This window comes from Vespula vulgaris, chromosome 16, assembly GCF_905475345.1.
Source record: "Vespula vulgaris chromosome 16, iyVesVulg1.1, whole genome shotgun sequence".
Lineage (NCBI taxonomy): Eukaryota > Metazoa > Arthropoda > Insecta > Hymenoptera > Vespidae > Vespula > Vespula vulgaris.
This window is the reverse complement of record NC_066601.1, coordinates 3,292,605-3,317,376: the sequence shown is the minus strand read 5'-3', so window position 1 is coordinate 3,317,376 and position 24,772 is coordinate 3,292,605. Positions and strand designations below refer to the sequence as shown.

Genomic DNA, 24,772 nt, shown 5'->3' with positions numbered 1-24,772 from the left:
AAAATAAAATTCCTTTTTCTTTTTTTTTTTAATCATCCTGTGAATTAATTTCCATAAAAGTTGTTAACAATTCAACAGCATCTGTTTACAGAAAAGAAAGAAATATTCGAAGAAGGAAAGCACTCGACTCGTCTCGCCTCTTTTCACGAACGAAATTGTAAAAGTGTTTTTCGCAAGGCAAGTCAAGTCGAGACTAGGCACCGGTAGGCTTTTAACTTCGTGGACTCCTTATCTCCAAACGAAACGACTCGCCTTCTTCCTTCCTCTCGTCCTTTCTCGCGGTAGCGACGAGAAAGAGAAACAAAGGAAAGGAACAAAAAAAAAAAGAAGAAAAATAAGAAGAAGAAGAAGAAGTGGAAGGACGTTTGCGAAGACAATGACCGGTGTTCAAACACGTCTGAAGTAGTCAGGACTTGAATAAAGAACGAGGTGACATTGATTATTGTAAAAACTACCAATATATCGATTGGTTATTTCATTTTAAATAAAAAAAATTTTTAGTATTTGAAATACAGATACGATTTATTAAATGTTTGTCAACTTGATTAACATCAATGTTAATAATTTTAACATATCGATAGTTTAATTTTGCAAAAAATTATATTAACGTAAATACTAACAAAACCATATTAAAATTGAAAACTTCGAGAGTAGTAATATAATTTACAAAAATGTATATAATTTCATAAGCATCTGATTTCAATACATTACTTCTTCATAAACGTATGACAATAAAATAAACATATAAAATAATAAGCGCATAAACAGAAAATAATAAACTTCTATATTTTGTTTGAGAATATATTGTAAAAGTTTCGATAATGATACCGTATAGGTATATTAACTTTGAATAAAAATGTAATATTCTTGTACTCCAAAAGAACGATAAATTGTTCTTGAAAGCTTCGAAAATTGTTCGTTATAGACGAGAAAAGCTTTGAAATTTTGCTAAGGAGTAACCCATCCTCTTCTTACCCTTTTCATTCTCAAGTAGGATAAATATTTAAACACAGGCGGTCACGGCAGAACGCGGATGCGGCGAACCCTTTCATTTGTAAGAACAAGCTCAAAATTAGTTTGAAGGAGGTAGCGACATTCGGGAAAAGCGTTGAACGAAAAGCCTTTCGAGCTTCCGGTAAAAGTGTTTCGCTGGGAGCAAAAGTTAAACACAGGTGTGCCAACGAAATACATAACGAGTGGAATTTTTCAAAAGTGAAGAGAAACGAAGAGAGAGAGAGAGAGAGAGAGAGAGAGAGAGAGAGAGAGAACGAAGAACTTCTCGTGTAGTAACCACGAGACTGCTTCACGTATTTATACCGCGTTTACGAACGACTTTTAAGTATCTTCTTCTGTATTCTCACTTCCTCACCTACTCGTTCTCTCTTTCTTTCTCTTTTTCTTTCTTTTTTACTCTCACTCTCACTCTCACACTCTCTCTCTCTCTTTCTCTCTTTATACGTGCAAATCGATATACGGTTTCTCTGTTATCACCGACTAACGAGACGATTTTAAGACCATCCCGACGCGCTTCTGCCCATTAACCGAGGCAGCTGGCGATGAACGACGCTTAGGCACGATATATGAAAGAAAAAAATAAAGATAGAGATTCCTTTCACGAGTACCTTTATTTAAAATACTTAAAAAGATACTCTCGTCAGACTGGTGAGTATTTGAATTTCCATTGAAGAATTTCTCTCTCTCTCTCTCTCTTTACTTCTTGCATTCAATTCATACTAAAAAACGAATATATCGTTTGGAATGTGAACTTTGCAGGAAATAATTTGATGGTAAGAAACTTTACTGAATAAAGGGAAGAAAGAAAGAAAAACAGAGACAGAAAGAGAGAGAGAGAGAGAGAGAGAAGGAGAGAGAGAAATAAAAAAGTCGAGAGCGTCTGCCTTCTCTAATCGCTCAATCGCTAAAAAATTCACAAAAAGTAGACACGTTCTCTTCCTCCCTCCCCCCTCTCTCTCTCTCTCTCTTTCTCTTTCTTTCACTCTTTCTCGAAGTAGAGGAAGGTTGGGTAGAAAAAGGAAAGAAGAATGTTGAGAAACAAACTGAGACGAAAGAGTTCGCTGCTGGCATGGCACCGCCCTTGCACTCCACCCATCCATCTCCGGCGTGCATATATTTTTGGGCAGCTAGTTTTTTCTCTCCTCGAGGGAGATTTATCACGACCCTACGCCTCTTTCGCGGTGCCCTGCTCACCATCAGTGCCCATTCTCTCGACGTGTGGCAGGGAATAATTGGCAGAGCGGAGGAGTGCCAAGACACGAGTTCACCGAGACGACTTCTCCTCTTTCGAGTTACGTTTAAAGGAACAAAGTAAATGATTTCAAAACAAAACAAAAAATTCTTACGAATCCAATTCCCAGTTTTGATTTGGTTACGATTTTTAAGACATTAAATTCGTCACTTTTCGTACGAAGTTTGTCTGTGCTGATTTCAGCGACAGATATGGACAAACTATAAACTACAAAAGCAAGCTATATGTTCACTAATTATTAAAGAACGTTCTTAAAGGAATGATTGAAATGTTCGAAAAGGTTTACTCGGTTTTTCACTCGCTGGAAAGGGAACAAAGCTTTTTCAAAAATTCGAAATAACCAGGTCCTTGCTTGAATATTCGTCTTTAAAATAAGATCTTGTTCATTAAAATCGTTCAAGAATTATAGTTGTACTAATTGTTGGTTTAAACCATTAGAAAACCAGGAACGATGAACAGCCTTAATGAGATCTCATCGTTTGTTAGGAGGAAATAAACGAGATCGAGGATACTGGATCGAGTAATTCGAATACCGAGTACTCTTCATGAGAATGCATTAATGAAGTTGAGTTTCTCCCTACTTCGATGCTTTTCGATGACTCTACTACGGATCGAGACTCCTAGAGCATTATTAATGTTCTAGTTAGCTCTTCGAAGGATTAATTATCTATATTTCTCTAGATATTCTTATATGTAGACGTAAGAATATCGAAAATCGAACATTTTCGATTTGTCGACTTTGAGATATTAACAAATAAATTCATATAGATAATCTTATCATAATGTTAAAATATCAAGCAATTATGAAAAAAATCAATTTACCTAAAATATTAAAAACATGTGTATGATCTCTTTCAACGAGTATTATAATTTCAAATTAAAAAAACGAATAGCATTCGTTCATTCATAATCGACGATTATTCGAGACTATCAAGATTAATTTACACACAAAACGCAGACTTGCACGAAATCTTCCAACGAATGAAATCGACGTTAGTATCTATTAACTTCTGTAAATCGTTCGCGAATTCCCGTTGAGTTTGCGCACGAGATGTCGGCATTGCGATTTCAATCTAAAGTTAACGGCGATCGTTGTCCTTTGCCATTTATCGTTGGTAGTTCGTAGCTCGGCGCCGACAATTAAGCCATATCGTAAAATCAAACAGTACGGTCAATTAAGTCGCATTGGCGTACGAGTAGCGATACGAGCCGCCAAAGAATGTCGGATAATCGACCCACTTCTTCTGGTATTCTTGCAATTTCCAAACGACTTAATTGCAACCCGTTAACGGAACGAGCTCAGCTCTTTCGCGTTTGTCTGTTGTGGCCGCCGATCAATGTAAAAAAATTTACTCCTCTTTTTTTTCATTTTTCTGTTTTCTTTTTGTCCTTTTTTTTTAACTCTAATTCTCTAACGATCGATCTTCGTCTCTCATAGAAAAAGAATCTATAGGATCTATATAAGACCACTAACAAGAAATGAGATTACCCGATTATGTTATTCGTGTAATTACTACAAAATTCTTTTTTGCAAATTAATATCTTATGATCGAGTAGCAGACAAGTATGATTACAATCATCAAACACAAATGAGACACAATCTCAGTTAGTATCATTACAGTAATATGAATTAACGCACGAGTCTTTTTCAAAAATATTCTCCGAAACTTCTTCTTTCGATTTGCAAAAACGTATGATTAAAATCATTAAGATTAAATGATATATCCTTTGACTTTAATTAGTATTATTAAAGTAATATAAATTAACGGACAAGTTTTTTGTAAAAATATTTTCGGAAACCTTATCTTCAGACTAAATAAAGAAAGGAAAAAAATGAGAGAGGAGAGAAAGAGAGACAGAGAAGTGAGAATGTGTGCGCTCGAAATGGAATTTGGTGCGACTATGCAAGCAAGCCCGAAGCGATGCACTCGATCATGTTGGTAGTGCACTCTCGAGATGCTCATCTTGAGCGAATCGCTGTCCTTAGGCTCCTTTGTTTTTTTTTCCTTTCGAAGGAAGAAGGAAGAGAAACATGCAGCTTGCCCTAAATGCGATCTACGTAGTGCGAGAATGAGGGCGTCTTGAAAAGCAGTTGGCCTGCGAAATTGTGTTAACCCATGGAACGTTCCATGGTGTCTGCTGTTTGATCGTGGACGATTTCGCGTCACCTCGAGGATCGCTTCGAGCCATCGACGATGATCTATGCGTTGGAAGAGGGCGTGGAGGATCGATGCTACCCCATTTTTTTCTCTTGCGTGATTTATCGCTGTGATATCGTGCCACCCTATGTGTCGAAGGTTTGAAAAAGGATTTTTATGAAAATTTGTTAGTTATTTTCGCATCTCGACGTATACAAATTTATCTTCTTCGAATATCGTTCGACACGGCTTTGGAATGATTATAAAGTTATTTAAAATTATTCACAAGCTTTTCTTATCTTTTCTCTTTTTTTGATTTATCGCTGTGATATCGAATCATCATGTTTGTCGAAGATTATCACCGAAACGATATCATCAAAACTTCGTAATTATTTCTACGACTTGACGTATAAATACTTATCCTCTTCGATTTTTTAGATTTTTTCCATTAGATTTTTTCCGATATCTTCGGACGATTATAAAGTTATTTAAAGTTGCTCTTATAAGCTTGTTTCTTTCTTCTCCCTAGATAAATGTAAAAACATTTCAACGTAAAACACTATCATTTTTCGATAATGAAAGACGTAACAATATTTCATACGATACACAATTATTTAGTTCGAAGGCTCACACGAGTAACTTTGTATCGTTCTCTTAACCCTTAATTAACCGAACGAAGTGGGCGTTACTTTAGCGCTATACCTTCCATCGATCACCGTTCCGTCTTCGTCAGGACGTCGAGCGATTTTTCCAAAGTACGTAAGATCTTTATCAGCGAAGTGGCAGCCTCGAATAAGCCGAGCAATCTTCTGCTTGCGTGATACGCAAGGCCATTTTTTAAACACTATGTTCCGATCTCCGATCGGCTACGTTTAATGTGCTTATCATTCCTTTCATGGTGACTGGAAAATATTACCTCGTGTTGATCGAGTTATCCATCAACAACTTTCTCTCGCTCTCAATGAATAAAAAATTAATGTAAATAAATAAAACTAATGAACCATTATTATTGTCCGTTCTCCATACTAATTATCTACTGTATTTTGTTTTGTTCCAAGAAGACCGGATAGAATACTTTTAGGCAATTAAAAAAAGAACAGATTGTCGGACGAAATACGAATATAAACTTGACGTTTGGAATTTGAATTCTTCGCCGAAGTCGATGAAAATAAAAGGGGAAGGAGCTACCGTTCTTCTCATTATTAAATATACGAGATGAATCCGGTTGAAACGATCTCTCGACGGTGTGTCTCAACGTTCGAGAATACTTTAACCGGTGTGAGAAGACGAAGACGAAGACGAAGACGAAGAAGAAGAAGAAGAAGAAGGAGAAGAGAAGGACCTTTCGTTTCACGTCGATGCGTGATTTCAAGAAGTGGCTCCATCAGCAACGGCGATTAACCCACGATTCGGCTTAATGGCCGCAGCAGCACTCCGAGTCTTCGTCGTCGTTGTCTCTCCTTCCGTTCAGCAGGTGCTCCAGTCTATATTTTTCTTTCTTATTTTGTCCCTTACTCTTTTTCTCTCTGTCCTTTTCATCTTATTCTTCGATGTTATTTAAGCAGGCGAGAAAATGCTAAATGAAACGAGAGCGGAGCAGCGATGGCCGTCGATCCGTTTCCTTTTCTTCTTCTTTCTTTTCTCTTCTTTTCTTTTTCTCTTTCTCTCATCCCACCTTCCGAAAGGATTTCGTCACACGACATAATCGTGCCAGTCGTAAGCCTCGAAAAGCTACCAAAGAGGCTACGCGATCGCACGAGCGAGCTCACAGCTGCCAGTTTGGCCAGAAATGAATTTGTGCTGCGAACAGGACTGCGATCGTTTTGTCTCTTTCTTTCTTTCTTACTTTCGTTTCTTCTTTCTTTCGCATCTTCCGACACTCGAAAGACTGGAATTTATATCTCCGAGAACGTTTCCGAGCCTAATCGATTGGCTTGGCAAAAACAAATCGTATCCCTCAAAAACATACTTGGACTGGTAAGAAAAAAGCCTTGGCAATTTTCATTCTTGATCTCCCTTTTTCGCTATCTCGTTCTCCTTCTTTCTTTCTCTTTCTCTAACTCTCTCTCTCTCTCTTTTACTTTAGATGCACGCAACAAGAGGATATTCGTATAAAACGTTCCTTTTGTCGGCGCTTCGAGTTAACACCTTCACTCTGACGCACGCCACCGCTCGAAGATAAATTGTACAAAATGTTCAAGTCAAAGAGCACGTTTAGAGGGACGTCCAGTGAACATTTTCTTTCTCTTTCTCACTTTATCCTTTTGGAAGGAGAAAAGAGCACCTGCCAAAGTCTAATGACGTTGTTCCTCGTAATTTATGATTTATTTTCAATCCATTTTACTAACATTTCCATAAGTTATCGTACTAGTTGATACCACAAAATTATATCCCCTTTTCTTTTTCTTCTATCCCTTTGAGATAAAAATCTCGATACCGATTAAAAAGAATCTTCCTGAGTCAGGAAGATTCTCACGTGAAACATAAAGTAGCCCATGGAAATAAGAAAAATCAAGAGGTCGAAAATACAAGCTATGATTTTGCTACCTTCGACCAACCCCTTTGACGATCGACCAATCGACCGACCGATCGATCGATCGATCGAACGATCCTTCGCCGAACTTTCCTCAATTTCTATGCAAACTCACGAAACACACAGAGAGCCACCAACTTGTGGCGAAAAGATGGCGATAGAGAAAAAAAGGATACCTAGAAGAAACTTCTACAACCTTGCTTGCGATTCTCGTTCGCTTGCCCTTGGGCTTCCTCGGAACGAGCGAAAAAGGGGCAGACGGTGGCCAACCCTCGACTGCAGCTCATTGATCCGCTTCTCCATTTCTTTCTATCTTCTATTTTTTATCGACGAACAGAGAAAGAGAGAAATAGAAGCGGAGGGAAAGAGAAACGAAAGGGAGGGGATGATTACACGTGTCTTTTTAACACAAAAGGCTCGAAAACCAACACCGTAATACGACGGAGAGCAGCGCGCCCTGTAATCCTTGCCCTTTTCGGTTCCCTGGCCGACTCAAGCATTTTCGAAAATTGCGATAGTCGCCTCGAAATAAGCCGAGATTGGTTCGAACGACGTCCCACAGGACGTTCCGACGATTTGCCATTTTTTTCTACTTTTTTCTTTTTTTTTTTTAAACTTCCTTCTCCCTTTCTCTTCCTCCTTCGTTCGTCCTTTCGTCGAAATTATTATTTGTTTTTGCCTCTGGGGGTGGAGGTAAAGGGAGGAGGAGAAATCCTCACGGTAGTTATCGCGTCGACGTTTGCCAAAGAGGCAATGGGCCCCTCTATTCGACGGTCACGGCCGATTCTTTGTGGAGGAGGACCGGATCGGAATTCGTCTCGCTTCTTCGCGATTTATCCAATAGGATATATATGGTGTAATGGTGTTCTTTCGTTATGCTCTATCAGCTTTTATACCGACCAAACTTTCTCCATTTCCCCCCATATTAATTGTAACTTTAATTTTTTACATACTTTCGAAAAATCATATCCTTGATTTAAGAAAATATATTATTACAATCTTACTCTTTCAGGACGATATTGCTCGAAGAAATATTTAATATACCCGATAGGACGTATCTATACTCATTTGAAATACAATCGATATGCATTATTTTCTTAGAAACGTTCTACAAATTTGTTCAAAATCGTTGCTTGCTATTCGGTCAAATTGCAGCGATCAACTCGAATAAAATTTCATGGATGTGAGCGATCTGTTGCGATGAAGAAGATGGGAGAAGAAGAGGGAAGGACCAAAAAGGATCAAAGATGGAAGAGAGAAGGTAAGGCGCCTCTCGAACGATAATTGATATCACCTGCCATGTAAATATCGGGTATCGCCGTGGGGCCCTACCTGTCGGCGGAAAAGAGCCTCCTTCCCTCTCCTCCGTCTAAAAGAAAATTACCTAATAACGGACGGGTGAGATAATTACGTGTTGGTTTTAGAAAAAGGGGAGGAAACACCGGTTAATTCTACACCGGCTGTCCCGTGCAAAAAGGTCGCCATTTACTACTCGCGTCCTCCAGCTTGGTCTCCTCTTTGCTTCCAGCCAAACTCGGTTCACTCTTTGGAATGAATCCGAGAGCGTACGCGATGAGAATTTTAATAACCCTTCGACGTTTCGATTCGCTTCTTTATTTTTTTTTTCTTTTTACGTCCCTTTCGAATACGATCGATGACTATTCCTACACCTATATTTATATATTTGATCGTACACGCTTCCTGAATACAAATGTAAGACCAAACGTAACTCAACTTTTATTCTTTTATTTCTTTATTTTTCTTCTTCTTTTCTTATCCAATTCGATCAATCGCTAATAATAAAGGAGAGGGTCGAAAAGGAACACCTTAATCCACCATAACTCAATGTAATTTTAAACTAACACACTCATGTGTCCATCGTGTTTCATGTTATCATCGGATAATTTATTATCGATTTACGTCCGAAGATTTGCCAAGTACAAGTTATACTTTACTTACATTACAAACTTTTACATTATATTACATAATTCTTTTTTTTTTTTTTTTAAGAAAAAGGATAGAGTTATAAAGGGTTAACATTATGTTCCTCGATAAACATACACGCGTTTGATTCGATTCAATTGCATTACCCCAATTATTATCGTCAGACTGGAGATAATCGATCGGGTCATTCGAGAACGGACACTTTAGAATTTCACCGTACACCTGTCTCTGCGATCAGCTGGAACGTTGTAGATCGACGACTTTATGAATGATTTGTGAGCTCAGATATAAAGGAAATCGCACGTTGCAAACGCCTACCGTTTCACCGTTACATTCATCCTTCTCTTTCCTTTGGAGAAACTGGAAAGATAGAAAGAGAGAGGGAGAGAGAGAAAGAGAGAGAAAGATGGAAGAAACGCGTCTATCCGTAAGAGCCGGTCTCTTAACACCTCTTGCGATCATCTCACGCTCGAGACGAGCTTTCATATCGTCGATCTACCCTCTCAACACCTTTTCTTATCGATCTTTTCTTTCTCTTTTACTCTTTCACATATTCTCTCACCACAACCTCTTTCTCCTTTCTTTTACGTGGCTCAATAATGACACGTTCTGTGGCACCTACACTCCTTGGGGTGAGTCTAAAAAATAGAATGAGAATGGCCAGCCGTTTGTTTAGTAACGCGATAGCTCTCGAAAGCCTACAGGCCCTTCGAAGGGCCGCCTGCTTCGTAAACTTCGGCTTCGTTCCTCCGGGTGAACTTTCGAGTATATTTTTTTATTTTTATTTCTCGTCTTTCTTTTTTTCATACTGCTCTTGGCCCTTCGATGAGTCCACGTTTATTGAGTGTAATCTTTCGAATCGATGTCGAGAATTTTTTTTGTAGGCCTTTTATATATGCGAGAAAATATTCGTCGTGGATAAGCTTTCGTTGTAAACATCTCTCTCTCTCTCTCTTTCTCTCTCTGTTTCTTTTTTTCCATTTTTTATATATTTTATTTACGTGAAAATATATTTTAAACGAATAGTTCGTTTCAATTCGCTTAAACTAATTTACCGAGACATCAGCTTATAACGAGTTACACGGCTAACCCTTTATTTTGTAAAATATACAAAACTTGTTCGATACGGAATAGCTCTTGTCAGATTTGAAAACGAAAATGATAGTCGGCCGTTCGGATAGAAAAAGAGATAAAAATCCGTTCGTAGTACCGAAGAAATTCCATCGACTTTGATCTGACTCTTCGTTAAGATCTGACGTTTCGATAATTAGGTAAGCGTTCGAACGGCGGAACGACCTATAATTAACGAGGAAAGCAGACGAGGAAAGATGCTCTCTCTCTCTCTCTCTCTCTCTCTCTCTCTCTCTCTCTTTCCCTCGTTTAAATAACCTGCGTCACGATGACTTTGAAACACCGAACGTTTGCATATCTCCGAGCAGATCGACTTTTTTTTTCTCGAAAAGTCGACCAAGTTCTTTTGGCCACACCTTACAGAACACGTAGGTACAAATTCATACTTGCATAGACGGTACATACAGTTGAACGAAATCGTCGAAAATGAAAATCGGAGGCGTCACGGCTGTCATCCTTGATTTGGGTCTACGCAAACGTGCGATTCAAAGTTTCGATAAAAGAAATGGAAGAGTTCAAAAATGGTAGCCTATAATTAACGACATTAGCGAAGATAAGAGATGGTATTGATGGTTAAAAGAACGCTGAAGAAGAATGCATCGGCAGCTGCAAATGCATGAGCATCGAATCTCGTATTGAGTATGTGCGATTAAATCGAATTGTTCCAAGATATTTCAGGTTTTCGGCTTTGACTTTTAAGGAGAATAAAACGAGTCAATTAATGAGTCATTAACATCGATTTAATGAACCATTTCACGTATTTTCAAGCACATATTTCGATAACTTGTAATCAAAAAAAAGTTTATTATCAAAAAAAGAAATTAATTATACGCGAAACAGTTTATGAATCATTCGTTAGATGACAGAGCAAAAAATCAACCTCTAATAAATAAGAGATTAAATTTCCATTAAAGAAAGAAAAAAAAACAGTATCTTTTTTAATATTTCCGAAATACAAAAAAAAACAAACAAACAAAAAAACAAATATCTAAAAGTTTTCATTTTGAATATTCAACAAACTAATTTCTAATCGGTCTCGTAAAACTACGTCTCGTTTTTTCGAACTCGTATTTTAAAAACTATAAGGGCCATTAGCTTGTTTCCCTCGAAATATGATATTTCTACCTTTCTCTTTAAATGGTGTACCCGATCAAAAAAATATAAATAGAGAAAAAGAGAAAGAGAGAGAGAGAGAGAGAGAGAGGGAGGAAGGGAGGGAGAGGGAGAGGGAGCGTGCGAAAAATAAATAAATAAATAAAGAAAGAAAGAAGGAAAAACAGGATGGAAAGAAATGTTCGAATGCGCAAAAGCGAATACGCCGAGGCGTGGTCATAAACAAGCACGGGGATCGCTATTTATGGCGGTCTAATTAATTCCTATGTGTTCTCAGCCACTTCCCATGCAAATGCACCCCCTCCGCGTGGACCATGCGTGTCTTTATGGCTCTTCATGAGATATAAATGATCTGATAAAATGTTTAAGAGTCCGTCGTTCTCTTTCCCTCTATCTTTTTATTTTGTATGGGTGTGCGTGTGTGCATCTTTCTATCTCTGTCTTTTTTCCTTTCGCGTGGCAAATGACTGCAGGACACTATTATTATAGAAAAATAAAACTGTCCCTGAACGAGCGCGCGCGCGCGCGCGCACACGTCCGAACCGGGCAACGTGGCAAAGAAGAAGCTTTATAGATTTTGCGTCCTCTTTCATCTCTCTCTCTCTCTCTCTCTCTCCCCATCTCTCCCTCGTTGTCTTTTTTTCTCTTTTTCTCTCCCTCTCTCTCTCTCTCTCTCTCTCTCTCTCTCTCTCTGTCTCTCTCTCCATTTCTTTTATCCTTCCTTTTTCGAACTTATGAATATTCATAGGTAGATGGATGTTTCGTAGAAGCTCGAGCGATCCGCAATTTATTTATCCACGAGTAGACTAAAAATTCGTTCGTATTCGAAGATCAAGAAAAAATGGGATGAGTAAACGGATATTTCTTTCTCTTTTTCAATATTCCCTATCGAATTTTTACAACACGATGTGATATTCTTACGATCGAAGAATGATTCCGATAAATCTTTTAAACGAGTACACCTGCCTATATACATTATGTATATTTATATACAATGCACAGATATATTTACACATTCATCGTTCTTGATAATGGTACAAGCTTGATAATTGTAACGAAAAAAGTTGAAAAGCGATCGATATGCATAACTTCGAGAAAGAGATAGAACGTAAGAGAGTCACGGATCGAATCGAAATGGATGAGTAGACATCGAAGAAAGAAGGAAGGACGTTAATAGCCTCTTAAGATCGTGTATCGTCGAGAACTCGCAGGAGCTTCCATCAGTGTTACCTCCTTTACAAGCCAGAGAACGAGCGTGTTTGCCGCGTACTTGCCTGCTTGCTTGCTTGCTTGCTTGCTTGCTTTCCTTCTCACTGAGAAAAATGAAGGCACATCTCTCCTTCCTTTTCCTCCGTTAGAGAGGACACGGCGGCTTGTCACGCACTTCGTACGACGTACCACTTTTCCATGGCTTGCTTCGCAATTTGCCCGAACCACAATCGCTATCGGAATGTTCTCATAATTATTGGCGGCTTTATTGCGCAACCAGCACAATTCCGATTTTCCTTTACGCGTATAGGAATGTACGAACGTTTACACCAACATTTTTTACGTAGTTAAACGTATTTATACGTACGTGTACGTTTATACGTCTATATACATTTCATGTACATGTGAAGAAAAAGAAAGAATACGTGTACATGTAGAAGATACTCGTACATCTATAAAATAAGGAATAGTAAGAATGAAGAAGGCATGTTCAGAAAACGATCGCAGCGTAGGAGCGACTCGAAGAGAGAAACTCTCTAAGGAATCGCATAAAATTAGCATTTTCTAAGGCTTACGTTGCTTCCCACGGTACACGCGGACCGACACGGACCTAACTACGAGCCTATCACTACCTTCTCTCGCGACTAACCCGTGTGGAATAATAAGGAGCATCCTCGATGCATCGCTTCCTCGAATCGAGTATCCTGCATTCGAATACGACTCGTCTCTCTTTTTCAAAACCCTACACGCTTCGCGAAATCTTCTTTGAAGATTGCTTGTCGAATGTACATGCAGAAGGAAAGAATCGAGATAAGAGCGAGGCCGACGATCTACCGTCGGTCTCCTTCTCTGTCTATTTCGTTTCCAGCCGTTCGTAAGTAGATCCTCGTTCTCTAACAAGATCTTCTCACCTTTATTGTCACGTAACAACTTCACATACATATCAAAAATCGATATAAAGTTCCTCGCTTCCTTTATGAACGAGCTTGTGTGAAATGTTATTTGATAAAATAGATAAAATTATGTAAGTTAATTTTTTTTTATATTAATGACAATAAAATTGACTTAAATCGCATTATGATCCGAATTTTTTCAGTCGAACGAGTAAAAAAATTAATTATCACTTATTTGAATTATTAAGTAGAAAAGGAATTATACATATATACATATGTATATATCGAGTTCTGAGAAAATGATATTTTTTTAAAGAACGCAAAACTAATTGAAAAAGCGTGACGAGCAATGACGTGCGCCGAAGAAAGCGTACCTTTCTCCTCGGCATAAATTTCTACCTGCAGTCGGCCTCTTAAACGTTCCTCTGCAACGCGCCATTTACCCCTGACCGGCTAAGGGACGCGTGACACACGCGACTGGCACGCGCGTCACGCGTTGCGCTTCTTCCAATGCTAAAACCTGTTTCTTCGTCGAGCGCAAACAATGTCTTCTCCTCCTCCTCCTCCTCCTCCCCCTCGCCCTCACCCTCCTCCTGGTCCTGCTCCTCCAACAACTTTAACCAACAATAAGTGTTCCTATTCTTCGATAAATTCGATCAAACTTTTCTACATAAGCGATGAGTTTTTTCTTTTTCAAAATAAATGAATGATTATCGACATTATTAATGATAGTAGTAGTAATAATAATAATAATAATAATAATAGTAATAACTAATTCAATGTAACTCAAGTTACGTTCGTATTAAGAAAAAAAAAGAAAAAGAGAAAGAAAACTTTCGAGTTTCTCCCTCAAGATAAAAGTAAAGCATACACTACAGTTTACTCAAGTAAAATAAAAAGAAACAAACTGAAAGAAGGTTTCGCGTTAGAGAAGAAACACGATTCCAAAATATTATCGGATTTTCCTCTGCGGTCCTCCACATGCGCACTTTGGTACGCCGAAAGTTTCGAAACAAACGTCAAGCTTTAACAACGTGACCACCGAGAAAAAGTAGGAAGAAAGAGAAGGAAATATATCGGGGGTAAAAGAAGAGGATTTTCTTGAAAATAAATGCATTGTCCTGTTGTTTCCATATACAAAGCTTTCAGGATATTCAATGGGATGAGGTTCGTACAAACCAAGGGATTTTTTCGATTTTTCGGTTATTACAGCCTCTTCGTAGTTCGGTGCTCCATTGCAAAAGGAACGTCGGATGCTGGATCGTAGATATCATGGAAAAGAGAAACTATTGTCCTCTCGTATCGACGATCTCGTCCTTCCAAAATTCATCTATACATTTTCAACTCGGTTGCTTTGTTCGCGATAGTCGGCTCGTTAAAAATCTCACGCGCGATTCGTCCGTCGCAGCTTCTCTTCCTTCATCTCTCTCTCTCTCTCTCTCTTCTTCTTTTCTTTACTGTTTCTTTCCTTTATGTTAAAGGTAAATCTTAAGACACGATGAAAGGAAGAGGAAGAGGCAAAAAGAAAAGGACAACGATCGATCTGGACCAGGATGAACCTTCGATTCGACTCCGAATTGTTCTTTTTCGGTGTCCACTGTAAAATGGCCTTCCGAACTGTCAATTGTTCCTTTCAAACTTGCAGCTGACCGGTATGAATTATTATTATTATTATTATTATTATCATTATTATAAAACATTTATTTTTGCAATGTAATTTCAAGCTGCAATGGTATCTCGAATGATAACACAAAAAGTTTGGTTTTCAACTTCTCGATTCTTTTAATACCATCACAGATTTCTTCCTCTCCCATTTCATCTCGTCTCATCCGATTGAGAAAATCTCCGCGATACGATCGGAACAATACTGACAACCCACGCATTCTACCCGATACGATTGAAATCCATTGTTGAGCGGTCATGTACCATAAGATTGAAGGTTATTATTGTTTAATACGGTCAATAAAGCTGCATTATAGTACTACACCCAGAGACGTAATACTAAGGTTGCACTAAGGTTCTTGAGTTACTTCAGGGGTTCTCCTTCTCCTCATTTTTCATGACTTTAGATATATCGTGATTTGATCTTTATCTTGCTTTCTATTATTCTCTATACGAATTAAATTTAAAGATTTCATCTGGATTATTATGGGGAAAGAAACAGAAACGAAATCGTTGCTCGACGATAACGTTAACATAAGTCATGTTCGTGATAAATAAAAATATTACAACAGCTAAGAAATTTTTACAAAATCGATGATTTTATAAAATTCATCTGTTGCTATTATAAAAATGTATTTAACATTTACGATAGAGACAGAATCTGTTTGATAATGAGTACCGCTGGAACCGAATCGAAAATCTTCTCTCATTTCTCTGAGTTTAAAAATAATCAAGATCATGATCCATGCCGACCGAATGAAAAACATTAATTTCAAAATTATCGAGATGGCACTCTCTCGAATTCGCGGCTTATAACGCGATAGCCAAGACTAAAGGCAACGGGTTTTTTTGGAGCCAATCAATGGAAGCCGCTACTCTTGGAGTTCTTTGTGAGAAAGATCCAACCAACTGAGCCAGTGATTGCCAATACGGAAATGTTGAAGAAAAAAAGGGGCCACAGGTAGAGCTTGTCTTCTCTCACGGTTTCACTTTTGATTTATTTATCGTTCTCGACCAAACGAACGATTACGTCAGCTCGAGTGTTTCTTCCCCGTCGCTTATAAACGTTCCGATCGTTTTAATGGCTGAGGTCATTCGACTGGCCGAGCGGACACGATCGCAAATTGTGCCATATAATAAAATTCTTAATTCACGTTCATTCGATTATTGCATCGCACAGCAATAATATACGTACATTAATAATGATTATCAAATGAATCATTGAACAAATTATTTACTTTTTTTATTCTATAAATTATAATCGCTTTCTCCCTCTAAATCAGAAACATCGGGACGATATTAAAAAAAAAAAAAGGAACGCAAAAGAATTTCTTAAAAATTGCTTATTCATGATCGATAAAAAACTCTCTTCTAATCTACCTCGATCAACACTTTTCATTAATAAAGAAATTTGATTATCAGAGGAACAACAGGGATAGTAAATAAGTATTATCATGATAATAATAGGAATCCTTTGTATAACGAAGTTTGAATCCTTTTGAAAGGATCTAGATAGAATTATACTCGAACAATGGACTTTTCGAAGCGTCAATAGCAACGCATTAAGAAAGCAAACATGAATCGATCGATCGGTTTTGGACGTCGAACGAACGTTATCGGCATGTGGCTCAATTAAAACGGGATCGAGACGAAATTAAAGATCCATATCGCGGTTGTGGCCCGATCTATGGTTTGAATATTTTTCATTCTCATTCGTTTCTATCTTCGTGCTCCAGATCCTTCCAATCCGTTTCGTAATACATACGGTCCTAGAGATCGAGACGATACATTTTTTATTTTTATTTCTTTTTCTCCTTTATATATATATTTTTTTTATGAGAGAAAGAAAGAGAAAGACTTGTCCTTTTCCTTTTTTTATCTAAATAATCGTAACAATCTGGAAATTCGTTCTTTCTCGATTATTGACGCGTAAAGCCATAGGTTTAATTAAAGACTCGATCGCATACGTTCGCTTTGATGAATAGTCCAAGTGGCAAAGGTTCGACCATTCGTTCATCGATTCACTCATGCCAGGTAAGGCGTCACAGGGTAACCATTAATTAAAAAACTTTCAGTCGAAAATAGCGCGTTACGTGAATTTATATACGATGCATAAAAAAAAAGAGAGAGAAAGAAAGAAATGTACATACATGCACATATATATATTTCATCCGATTTTCTTTTCTTTCAAATTGATCAATGATATTATTTTTTTGAAGTATGTAAAGCCAATAAGAGAACCATAACAGAAAATATTTTAATATAATTGGCTATTAATTCTATATCAGGTATATGCGATAAATACGTGTGTACTTACATTAAGGAATTACTTCGAAAGACGCAGGTATCGGTAATTTAAGAACGATAAATCGATCTATCAGTTGATATCCGATTACCATCTCTTACCCTATATCTTCCTTCGCGTTTAACGTAAAAGACGTTAAGGATTAAAAATATAACCGTTCCAGGATTAATCCTGTGCTTATTTGAGAAAATAATACGCGAATGACGGAACACGAGAGGCTCGATCGAATATCGAGTTCCAGGCTGAATTGGTACCAGCTTGGTTCGTGTTGATGTCCCGATAAAAACAAAAAGAGGATGAGTAAGAAGATGCAGAAGAAATAAAACATATGAAAAGAGGACAAAAAAGAACGAAAAAAGAAAAGAAAAAAAAAAAGAAAACAGAGACGACAAAAAAAAGAAAGGAAGAAAGAAAGAAAAGGTAAGAAAAGTGGATTAAAAATATTATGTTTCACGATATTACACCATCATATCTCGAAAGAGGGAGTAAAGAGGGAGTGGTTACTATACTCGCGATTTCTTGGCCGTGGTTCGTCGAAGCCGAGGTTAAGTTCGAAATCCTCTTTGCGCGCGTTTTCACGGTTTTACGTTTCATAAACACGGAGGTAAACCGTCGGTGGGGTTGGAAGAAATAAGAAGAAGGAGATCGTCGTTGGATCAGAGAAGAAGAGAAAGAGAGAGAGAGAGAGAAGCAAAAAGTGAGAGAGAGAGGAGAGTGGGGTGATCAAAAAGAGAGGGTTAGAGAAGAGGAAAGAACGAAAGGCTTATCATATTTTCGTTTGCCACAGGATAAATCCCTAAATCTTGTTTACAAGCAAATTCTATAATACGGGGGTATAAGGGATTTAGGTGGATCCTTCGCGAAAGTCCTTCTCGTGTCCAGCTCTTCCACCACCTTCTTCTCTTCCTCCTCATCCTCTTTCTCCTTTTTCTTCTCTTCCTCCCTTTACTCTTTCTCTCTTTCTCTCTCTCTCTCTTTTTTCTCCCAATCTCGTCGTTTCTCCCTTCCTCTTATACTCTAAAGTGTAATTTACTACGAAAGGATTACTCGCAGCGGGATCCGTCCAGAGCCGAAATCCGTTCGTCCTGGTGCGCGAGACGTCTTCTGCCAAACTCGTTCTTTACGCTCGTACAATGCGCGAATTATCGCGATTCGCTTGGAGTCGACCGGTTGCCGAATATCTTTCGAAGTTTCTGAAGGGACACCAAACATCTTGCGAAACTTCGAAATAAACTTTTTAGCTCTGGCAGATACCTTATGTCAGAAATCTTTCCTTGGTTTTACCATCGACCATTCGTACGAACTCTTACGATCGAACTCTTTTTCATCGATAACGATCTTAGCCACTGTATTTATCTGGAGATTACCGAGTACCTTCTTCTTCGTATATCCTAGTAAATTATCGATTATTCGATGAGATCGATTCGAGAACATTTGTAATCTCATTCTTCGACGAGAAAAGTCGAATGTCTAATAATATTTATTCTTATTTTTTGTTTTTATTTCTACCAACAAATGTGCAATTTCTTTTTGTTTCGCTAAGGAAATCGATTTTATTTTTTTACTTTCTTTTTTCTTCCGCTTTACGAATCGTCTCGATCAGTAGGAAAAATTCGAAGGAAGAGACGGGTATCCTTCGAATTCTCAGCAGGACGTCTTCTGACCAACGAAGCGTCATCTAACAGGATTACCTTTGCACGATTCTAGCAGCGTCAAGGAAATAGAGCGGTATTGTTAGCTTCCAAGACCAGAGAGATTGAACACGGACGGTAGAGCCAAAAATTAGGATGGTGCTCCTCGTCGCGTTCCTGTATGTTAAATATTTTCTATACCTCTTCTCGAAGGAGAATGAGGAGAAGAGGGGGACGCAGCTGCTTGTTACGAACTCGGTAGCACACTGTGGTCAAAACGAAAATATCGAAGAAGTCCTGCCCTTTCTTATCTCTGTTATGGTTTCTCTCGTCTTATTTATTCTAACTTCTCAATATTTTTCTTTTTTTCCCTCCGTTTCTTCGAACGATTAAATATGCCTCTATAAAATATCAATAATTGTATATCGATAAATGCACGTTAATAATTATTTTTTAATTCGAGTAATTATAGCAGTAAATAGTGCTACTAAAACTATAAGAATTACAAAACTAATCACACCGTAATTTCGTTTCAAGCCTCGAATTATGTTTGAAAAACTATGTTAATAAAAATATACGTAATAGTATACTAAAAATTATAGCGATAACGACTATGGGAAGATCTATAACGAAAAGAAAAATAATATAAGAAAAAACTAATCACCTAATTTCGTCTATCACGGATGGTTCTTCGCAAAGAAGGCCAAAAATAATAGTTAAATTTTTCTTAACGTCTCAGGTCGATTTATCTCTGCTTTCGAAGAGACCAAACTCTCGAACGAAGAAGAGACGCGTTGATTTTCAACGCCCACGAGCTCTTAAGAGGTACACGGGGTTTAAAGCGCGTCAAGCGTTTCGTGATAAAGCTGACGTGATTTTTCAAGTCTTTCATGGCGCGTCGATAGAGGGGTGATATCCGACATGCAAGACGAGCAACATATGCGCAAACGAACGAATGAGATAGACGATCGTCTTCTTTCGAAGATAGGAACGACCTAACACCCCATTTGTTGGAACCTCTCATTTATAAGAAGAATTAAAGCAGTGCCGTTTCACCAAGAGATAAAAATATATTCCTGGAAATCGTCTATCGTTTATACAACCGTTCTTTTCTTACTTCGAATCATTTCAAACGGATTTCTCATTTGATCTTGATAAATTACGATGTTTGTTAAATTTTTGCTTAGAAAAAGAAACAATCATTTATAAAACTTAATATCAATAAATTCTGAAATATTATCTAAAAAGATTATTCGTTGATTTCAAGTTTCGTTTATTGAGAAAAAATATTACTATCTACTACGAATGAAGCAGAGCAACTAAATTACTTACGTAGCACATCAAAAAAATGAATAATGGAAATCTTTTTGTTATAAGCATGATTGGACAATTCCAGAGCCGCCGGTCACGTGTTCAATTTTCCGACGAAAAAAAAAAATACTTTCGAACCTGCTTGCTACGTCTTTTTCTCCCTCTCTGGATTTTCACGTTGCTGGACAAAATCGCTGCATGCGGTCCGAACGAGATCGTTCAGCTACACACGAAGTTATCCTAAACGTGCTTCAAATGCAAAGGATAGGATCGATTCACGGTTCGTTTATTTCAACGTTTGTTGTACATGTGTGTGTGTATACGTATTTACGTGTCTTTGTATTATACGACTCACTTCGGTATCGTTACATAACGATTTCTCCTTCTACGTCGTTGAAAACGTTCGTGCAGCAAAAACCGGTCGCCAAAAGAGACAGCAATCATTGCCTCGAGCTAAGTACGCAACCTTTCATTCGCATTGCTTAAGGGTGACAATTTCCATCGACAGGTTTCAGCGATCGATCGAAAATTATCACCAAAAATGTAAGATCTTCCGTGTTGTTTTATTCATTTCAAAGCAGAATTCCTTGCTGATGAATTTTACACGTGAAAGCACATAGATCGAAACGTGTTTTTTCAAAGTGTCTGAGGAAACACTTTGCTCGGTCGACTCGACGATTAATCAGTTGTCACTTAGGCCAAACCATGTTTGATTATCATTTATTTTCTACGAGCACGGATATGGATACTTTCGTTATTGTCACTTTAAAGTGTTTTATCGAGGGGAAAGAAAGGAAAAGGAAATGGATTTGTATGATAGGTTCCGGTGATGTTTCCATCCCTGAGAAAACAATTATAAAAAAAAAGTAACTTTACAAAGTGAGATTAGGATTATATGAAGGATATTGAAAGAAATCGTGAATAAATCGTGAGAGGTTGAACAGAATTACAATGTATTATACATATTCGAAGTGGATATATACCTGATTATTTTCCAAATCGCGTATCTCAATATACAATATCATAAATTATAAGTTCATAATTTATGGTACGTATGAGAAATTCGGAAATTTACATATCGAAATCGAATTCGATAGTATCTCAGGCACTGAAACAAGACGACGTTGAACATTCGAGCATTCCACCCACGCGCACCACCATCACCAACACCACCATCATAGTCGGCAGCCATCATCGGTGATTATCACGCGCCACCGCGGCTGTAAAGTCGTAAATAAAATCGAAATCGTTCCTGCGTTGCCTTTTGGCTGGTCCAGTGTTAAAACAAAGGGCCAAACGGTACGTCGGTCTGCTCGACATATCTTTCATCTCTGTTTGCCGAAGCACCCTCATCGGGCACAAGATAATCGGAAATAATTATTCGTTAGATAAATACGATCGCAGCCGGTGATAACCGAGTTAAATTTATGATGGACCGCTGCCGCTTGCAAATGATGCTGGACTGGACGTCTGGACTTGGCACACACCCGTCTCATATGAATCTTTCTTCAAACTCATTCCTCTCATTGCCTTCTGAACAGGACCACTAAAACCATACCGTTTGATACAACTCAGCAATTTTTATAAAATTATTTTTTCTCCCTTGACGATTAATATCGAAACAAATTATTTTTCTCCTTTCGACTTTCCTCAAGACAAATAAATTTACATTGAATTTAATTGCGTACGCTAACATTACGCTACACTACGCTTAACTTGCACTAGATTTCATTTTCAACTTTTATCACTTGAATATCAAATTACGTATTACGTGTGTTAATACTGTCGTGATTAAAAAAAAAAAAAAAATTTGCGAATGATATTTCTGATATCGATCAATCGCGATGTTCGAAAGACGACACTTAATTTTTTGCATAACTAAAGAATATTCTCCGTGCACGTAACAAAATATCGTCGGCGTGGGTCGAAAGTAAAAGGAAAGCAGGACTCCTCTTCCTCCTCTCTTCCCAAGCTTCCTCGAGCATAGTATGACTGTAATCTTAGGCTATCTAACGTAGCGAACGTAGCGAGGTGATGATTTGCGACCTCCCTGGAGCTGGCTGGTAGAAAGATAAAGACAGAGAGAAGATACCCATAAGGTAAGGAACGGGTAAAGAGGGTGGTGACTCCAACTCGGACCTTTAGATTCAATTTCGCGGGGCGTCAGCGGCTGACACGACGTCCGCCCACCTTTTGTTAAAAGTTGATGTACGACACAGGATCTTAGGTTGCAACCCGTACCTTCTATTCCACCTTTCGAACCTCCAAATCAAATTTGGTCTAACAATAAAACATTTTCGAAGATAAAAAATTGAATTTCTTTTCAATGATTTTCTTTCTCAAAAAAATTGCATAAATATTTTTTCCGATCGATTCGATCGATGAAATCGAACTGAAAATATATTGAAACAATTTTGAAAAACTTCTTTGTAAGATCAGGCAGAAATTTTGAAATTTTTCGTAACTTTCATTTTTTTTTGGAATATTCGAACTTAGCAAATATCGTTAAATTCTTTTCCGGATAAAACGAAACAGAGGATTAAAAAGAAAGAGAGAGAAAAAGGGAAATATCTTTATATCTTTTTTTTTTTTCGAAAACGAAAATGATTCGTCTCTAAGCCGTTCCTACGTTTTTACATTCTCGACGAAATTCTCCTCGAGGTCTTTGTGCCTGTTTATTACGTTTCCCGAGCAAATGATGTCATTAGATATACTTAGGCGAGACTTTATAGTCATCCTTTATGCTGGTCGAACGGCTCCCGGGTGAAACGAATTTAAGAAACTTATGGTTCACGAGTCATCGTCGTCTTTCGGTATACTGAACGTTTCGGTTTAGTTTCTTTCCAGAAACGACTACGCGAAAAAGAACCGGCTATTCGCTTTTTATTACTTTTTTAGGAAACCGTGAATGTTTATCCATAAATTTTAACAGCTTTTAAAAATAAAATTAAAAAGTATAAATTTCTTTTTTACAATCCTTTGTTCATATTTCACGATCCTTCGACTATATTAAATATTTTATTTAAACGATAAGAAAATTTTTCCTACATATTAAAAAATTCATTCATATCAGAATAAAACAAAACAATCGATCCTTCGATATGTTTATTTTAGGTTAACAGTTTTATTTAGGACAAGTTGTAAAATTCTCAGTGACTTTTAAAAAATAAAAAAATATATACAAAATGCCAGCCGAAATTCCTATTTGTGCTTTAAATTCCCCGTCGATCGAATACTCTTTCCGAAGCAGGAATAAGAATAATTTTAAAAAAATCGCTGAAAGAACACATTTCTCGTACAGAGAAGTGGAAGGTTAAGTAAATTTTAATTCTTCAATTAAACTGAAGCACTTTGAATTTAAAAATTATTACGATCACTTTTTCATAGCTCTAGCCGTGATACACCGAAAAATTTTGCAAACTTGCGGTCCAATAAATCGTTTCGTTTTTCGCGACATATTTCATTCTGGATTCGATTTTACCGAAAATATACGTCATCTACTGATAGATAGATTATTTTCTAGTATCGATAAAACAAATTCTCTTCAAGTGAGATTATAATATTATTTTTCTTAAAGAAACACTACATTTTCTATTGATAATCGTCAATTTGTAGATTCGTATGGATCATTGGATCGAAGGTCTCTCGATAATTCTTCGTGGCACTTTAGACGAAAAAATAAGCTTCGCTTATAAAGTATAGTTAATTACTTAAAAATAAAATATTCATTAATTTGTCAATTAATTTCAACATCAATAGGTCTACGATTTATTAAGAACAAATAGATTGAAAAAGGAACATATATTTCCGATAATGAGAGGATGCTTGATCGCCCATTTACCTGATGAAGATCCAGATGATGGCGTAAAGGTAACTATTTCACTTTTTCTACATTATCAAAAGCTGTACAATTTTGAAATTTTTTTTTTGTAGGATTTGATAGAATTGATAATTAAAAAACTCGACGTAGATCGCGACGGATACGTTTCCGAAAATGATTTTCGAACGGCAGTTAAAGAAAGAGGAGAATTCCTTTTGGAATGCATGGGTCCTGTTTTTCCTTCCAGAGAAGCACGACACACATTTTTAACTACATTTACCGATCATGTTGGACCAATTTAAAGTTTTATTAGATTAAAAATAGCAAAAGTGACAGGAAATAAAAATTTTTCCATTTAGGGGAAAATAATTTAATAGAAGATAATAGATTCTATTATGCTTGTCAAGAGGTATATACTCGACGAATCCAAAAGTACGTCTCTTTTTCACGCCAATGAACGCACAAACTCGCTCAAATCAGACAGAAGATATCCGCCTAAACGCTCCATTAAGTTTTCCAAGTCATCGATCTAACCTGCGAGCGAGTCTTAGGGATTTAGGAAAGTAGATCGAAAGTAGCAACGTTTACCTACGTAAACAATCATCAATGAAGCATTATAATAGCATTTGCTAAATATAGTAAAGCAATCAATATTAAATTGTACGTTTAAAGCTTGTGTCGTCCTCTATTAAAGTAAATTTCGTTGTACCGTTGAAAATAATTATTAATACGATGTTATAATGTTCCATATTTCGTGTTAAAATAAAAAAAATGGTTATTTTCAAAAATTCCACCGATTGTCGAACTTCTGTCTCT

At 37.4% G+C, this 24,772-nt stretch overlaps 1 protein-coding gene across 1 annotated transcript; it reads left to right on the top strand.

The window, feature by feature from the left end:
- Positions 1-23,321: 23,321 nt before the first annotated feature.
- On the top strand, positions 23,322-24,273 carry LOC127069855 (calaxin-like). The gene is made up of 5 exons (XM_051007427.1): positions 23,322-23,448; positions 23,524-23,684; positions 23,752-23,832; positions 23,896-24,006; positions 24,070-24,273. The coding sequence occupies exons 1-5, from the start codon at positions 23,322-23,324 to the stop codon at positions 24,256-24,258; spliced, it is 669 nt and encodes a 222-aa protein (XP_050863384.1). The 3' UTR covers positions 24,259-24,273.
- The last annotated feature ends 499 nt before the right edge of the window (positions 24,274-24,772 follow it).

Coding starts and splice junctions, on each gene's coding strand:
- LOC127069855 (XM_051007427.1), top strand. CDS start 23,322: ATGCCAGCCGAAATTCCTATTTGTGCTTTAAATTCCCCGTCGATCGAA. Junction 23,833..23,895: donor AAATAAGCTTCGCTTATAAA/GTATAGTTAATT, acceptor CAACATCAATAG/GTCTACGATTTATTAAGAAC. Junction 24,007..24,069: donor ATCCAGATGATGGCGTAAAG/GTAACTATTTCA, acceptor TTTTTTTTGTAG/GATTTGATAGAATTGATAAT.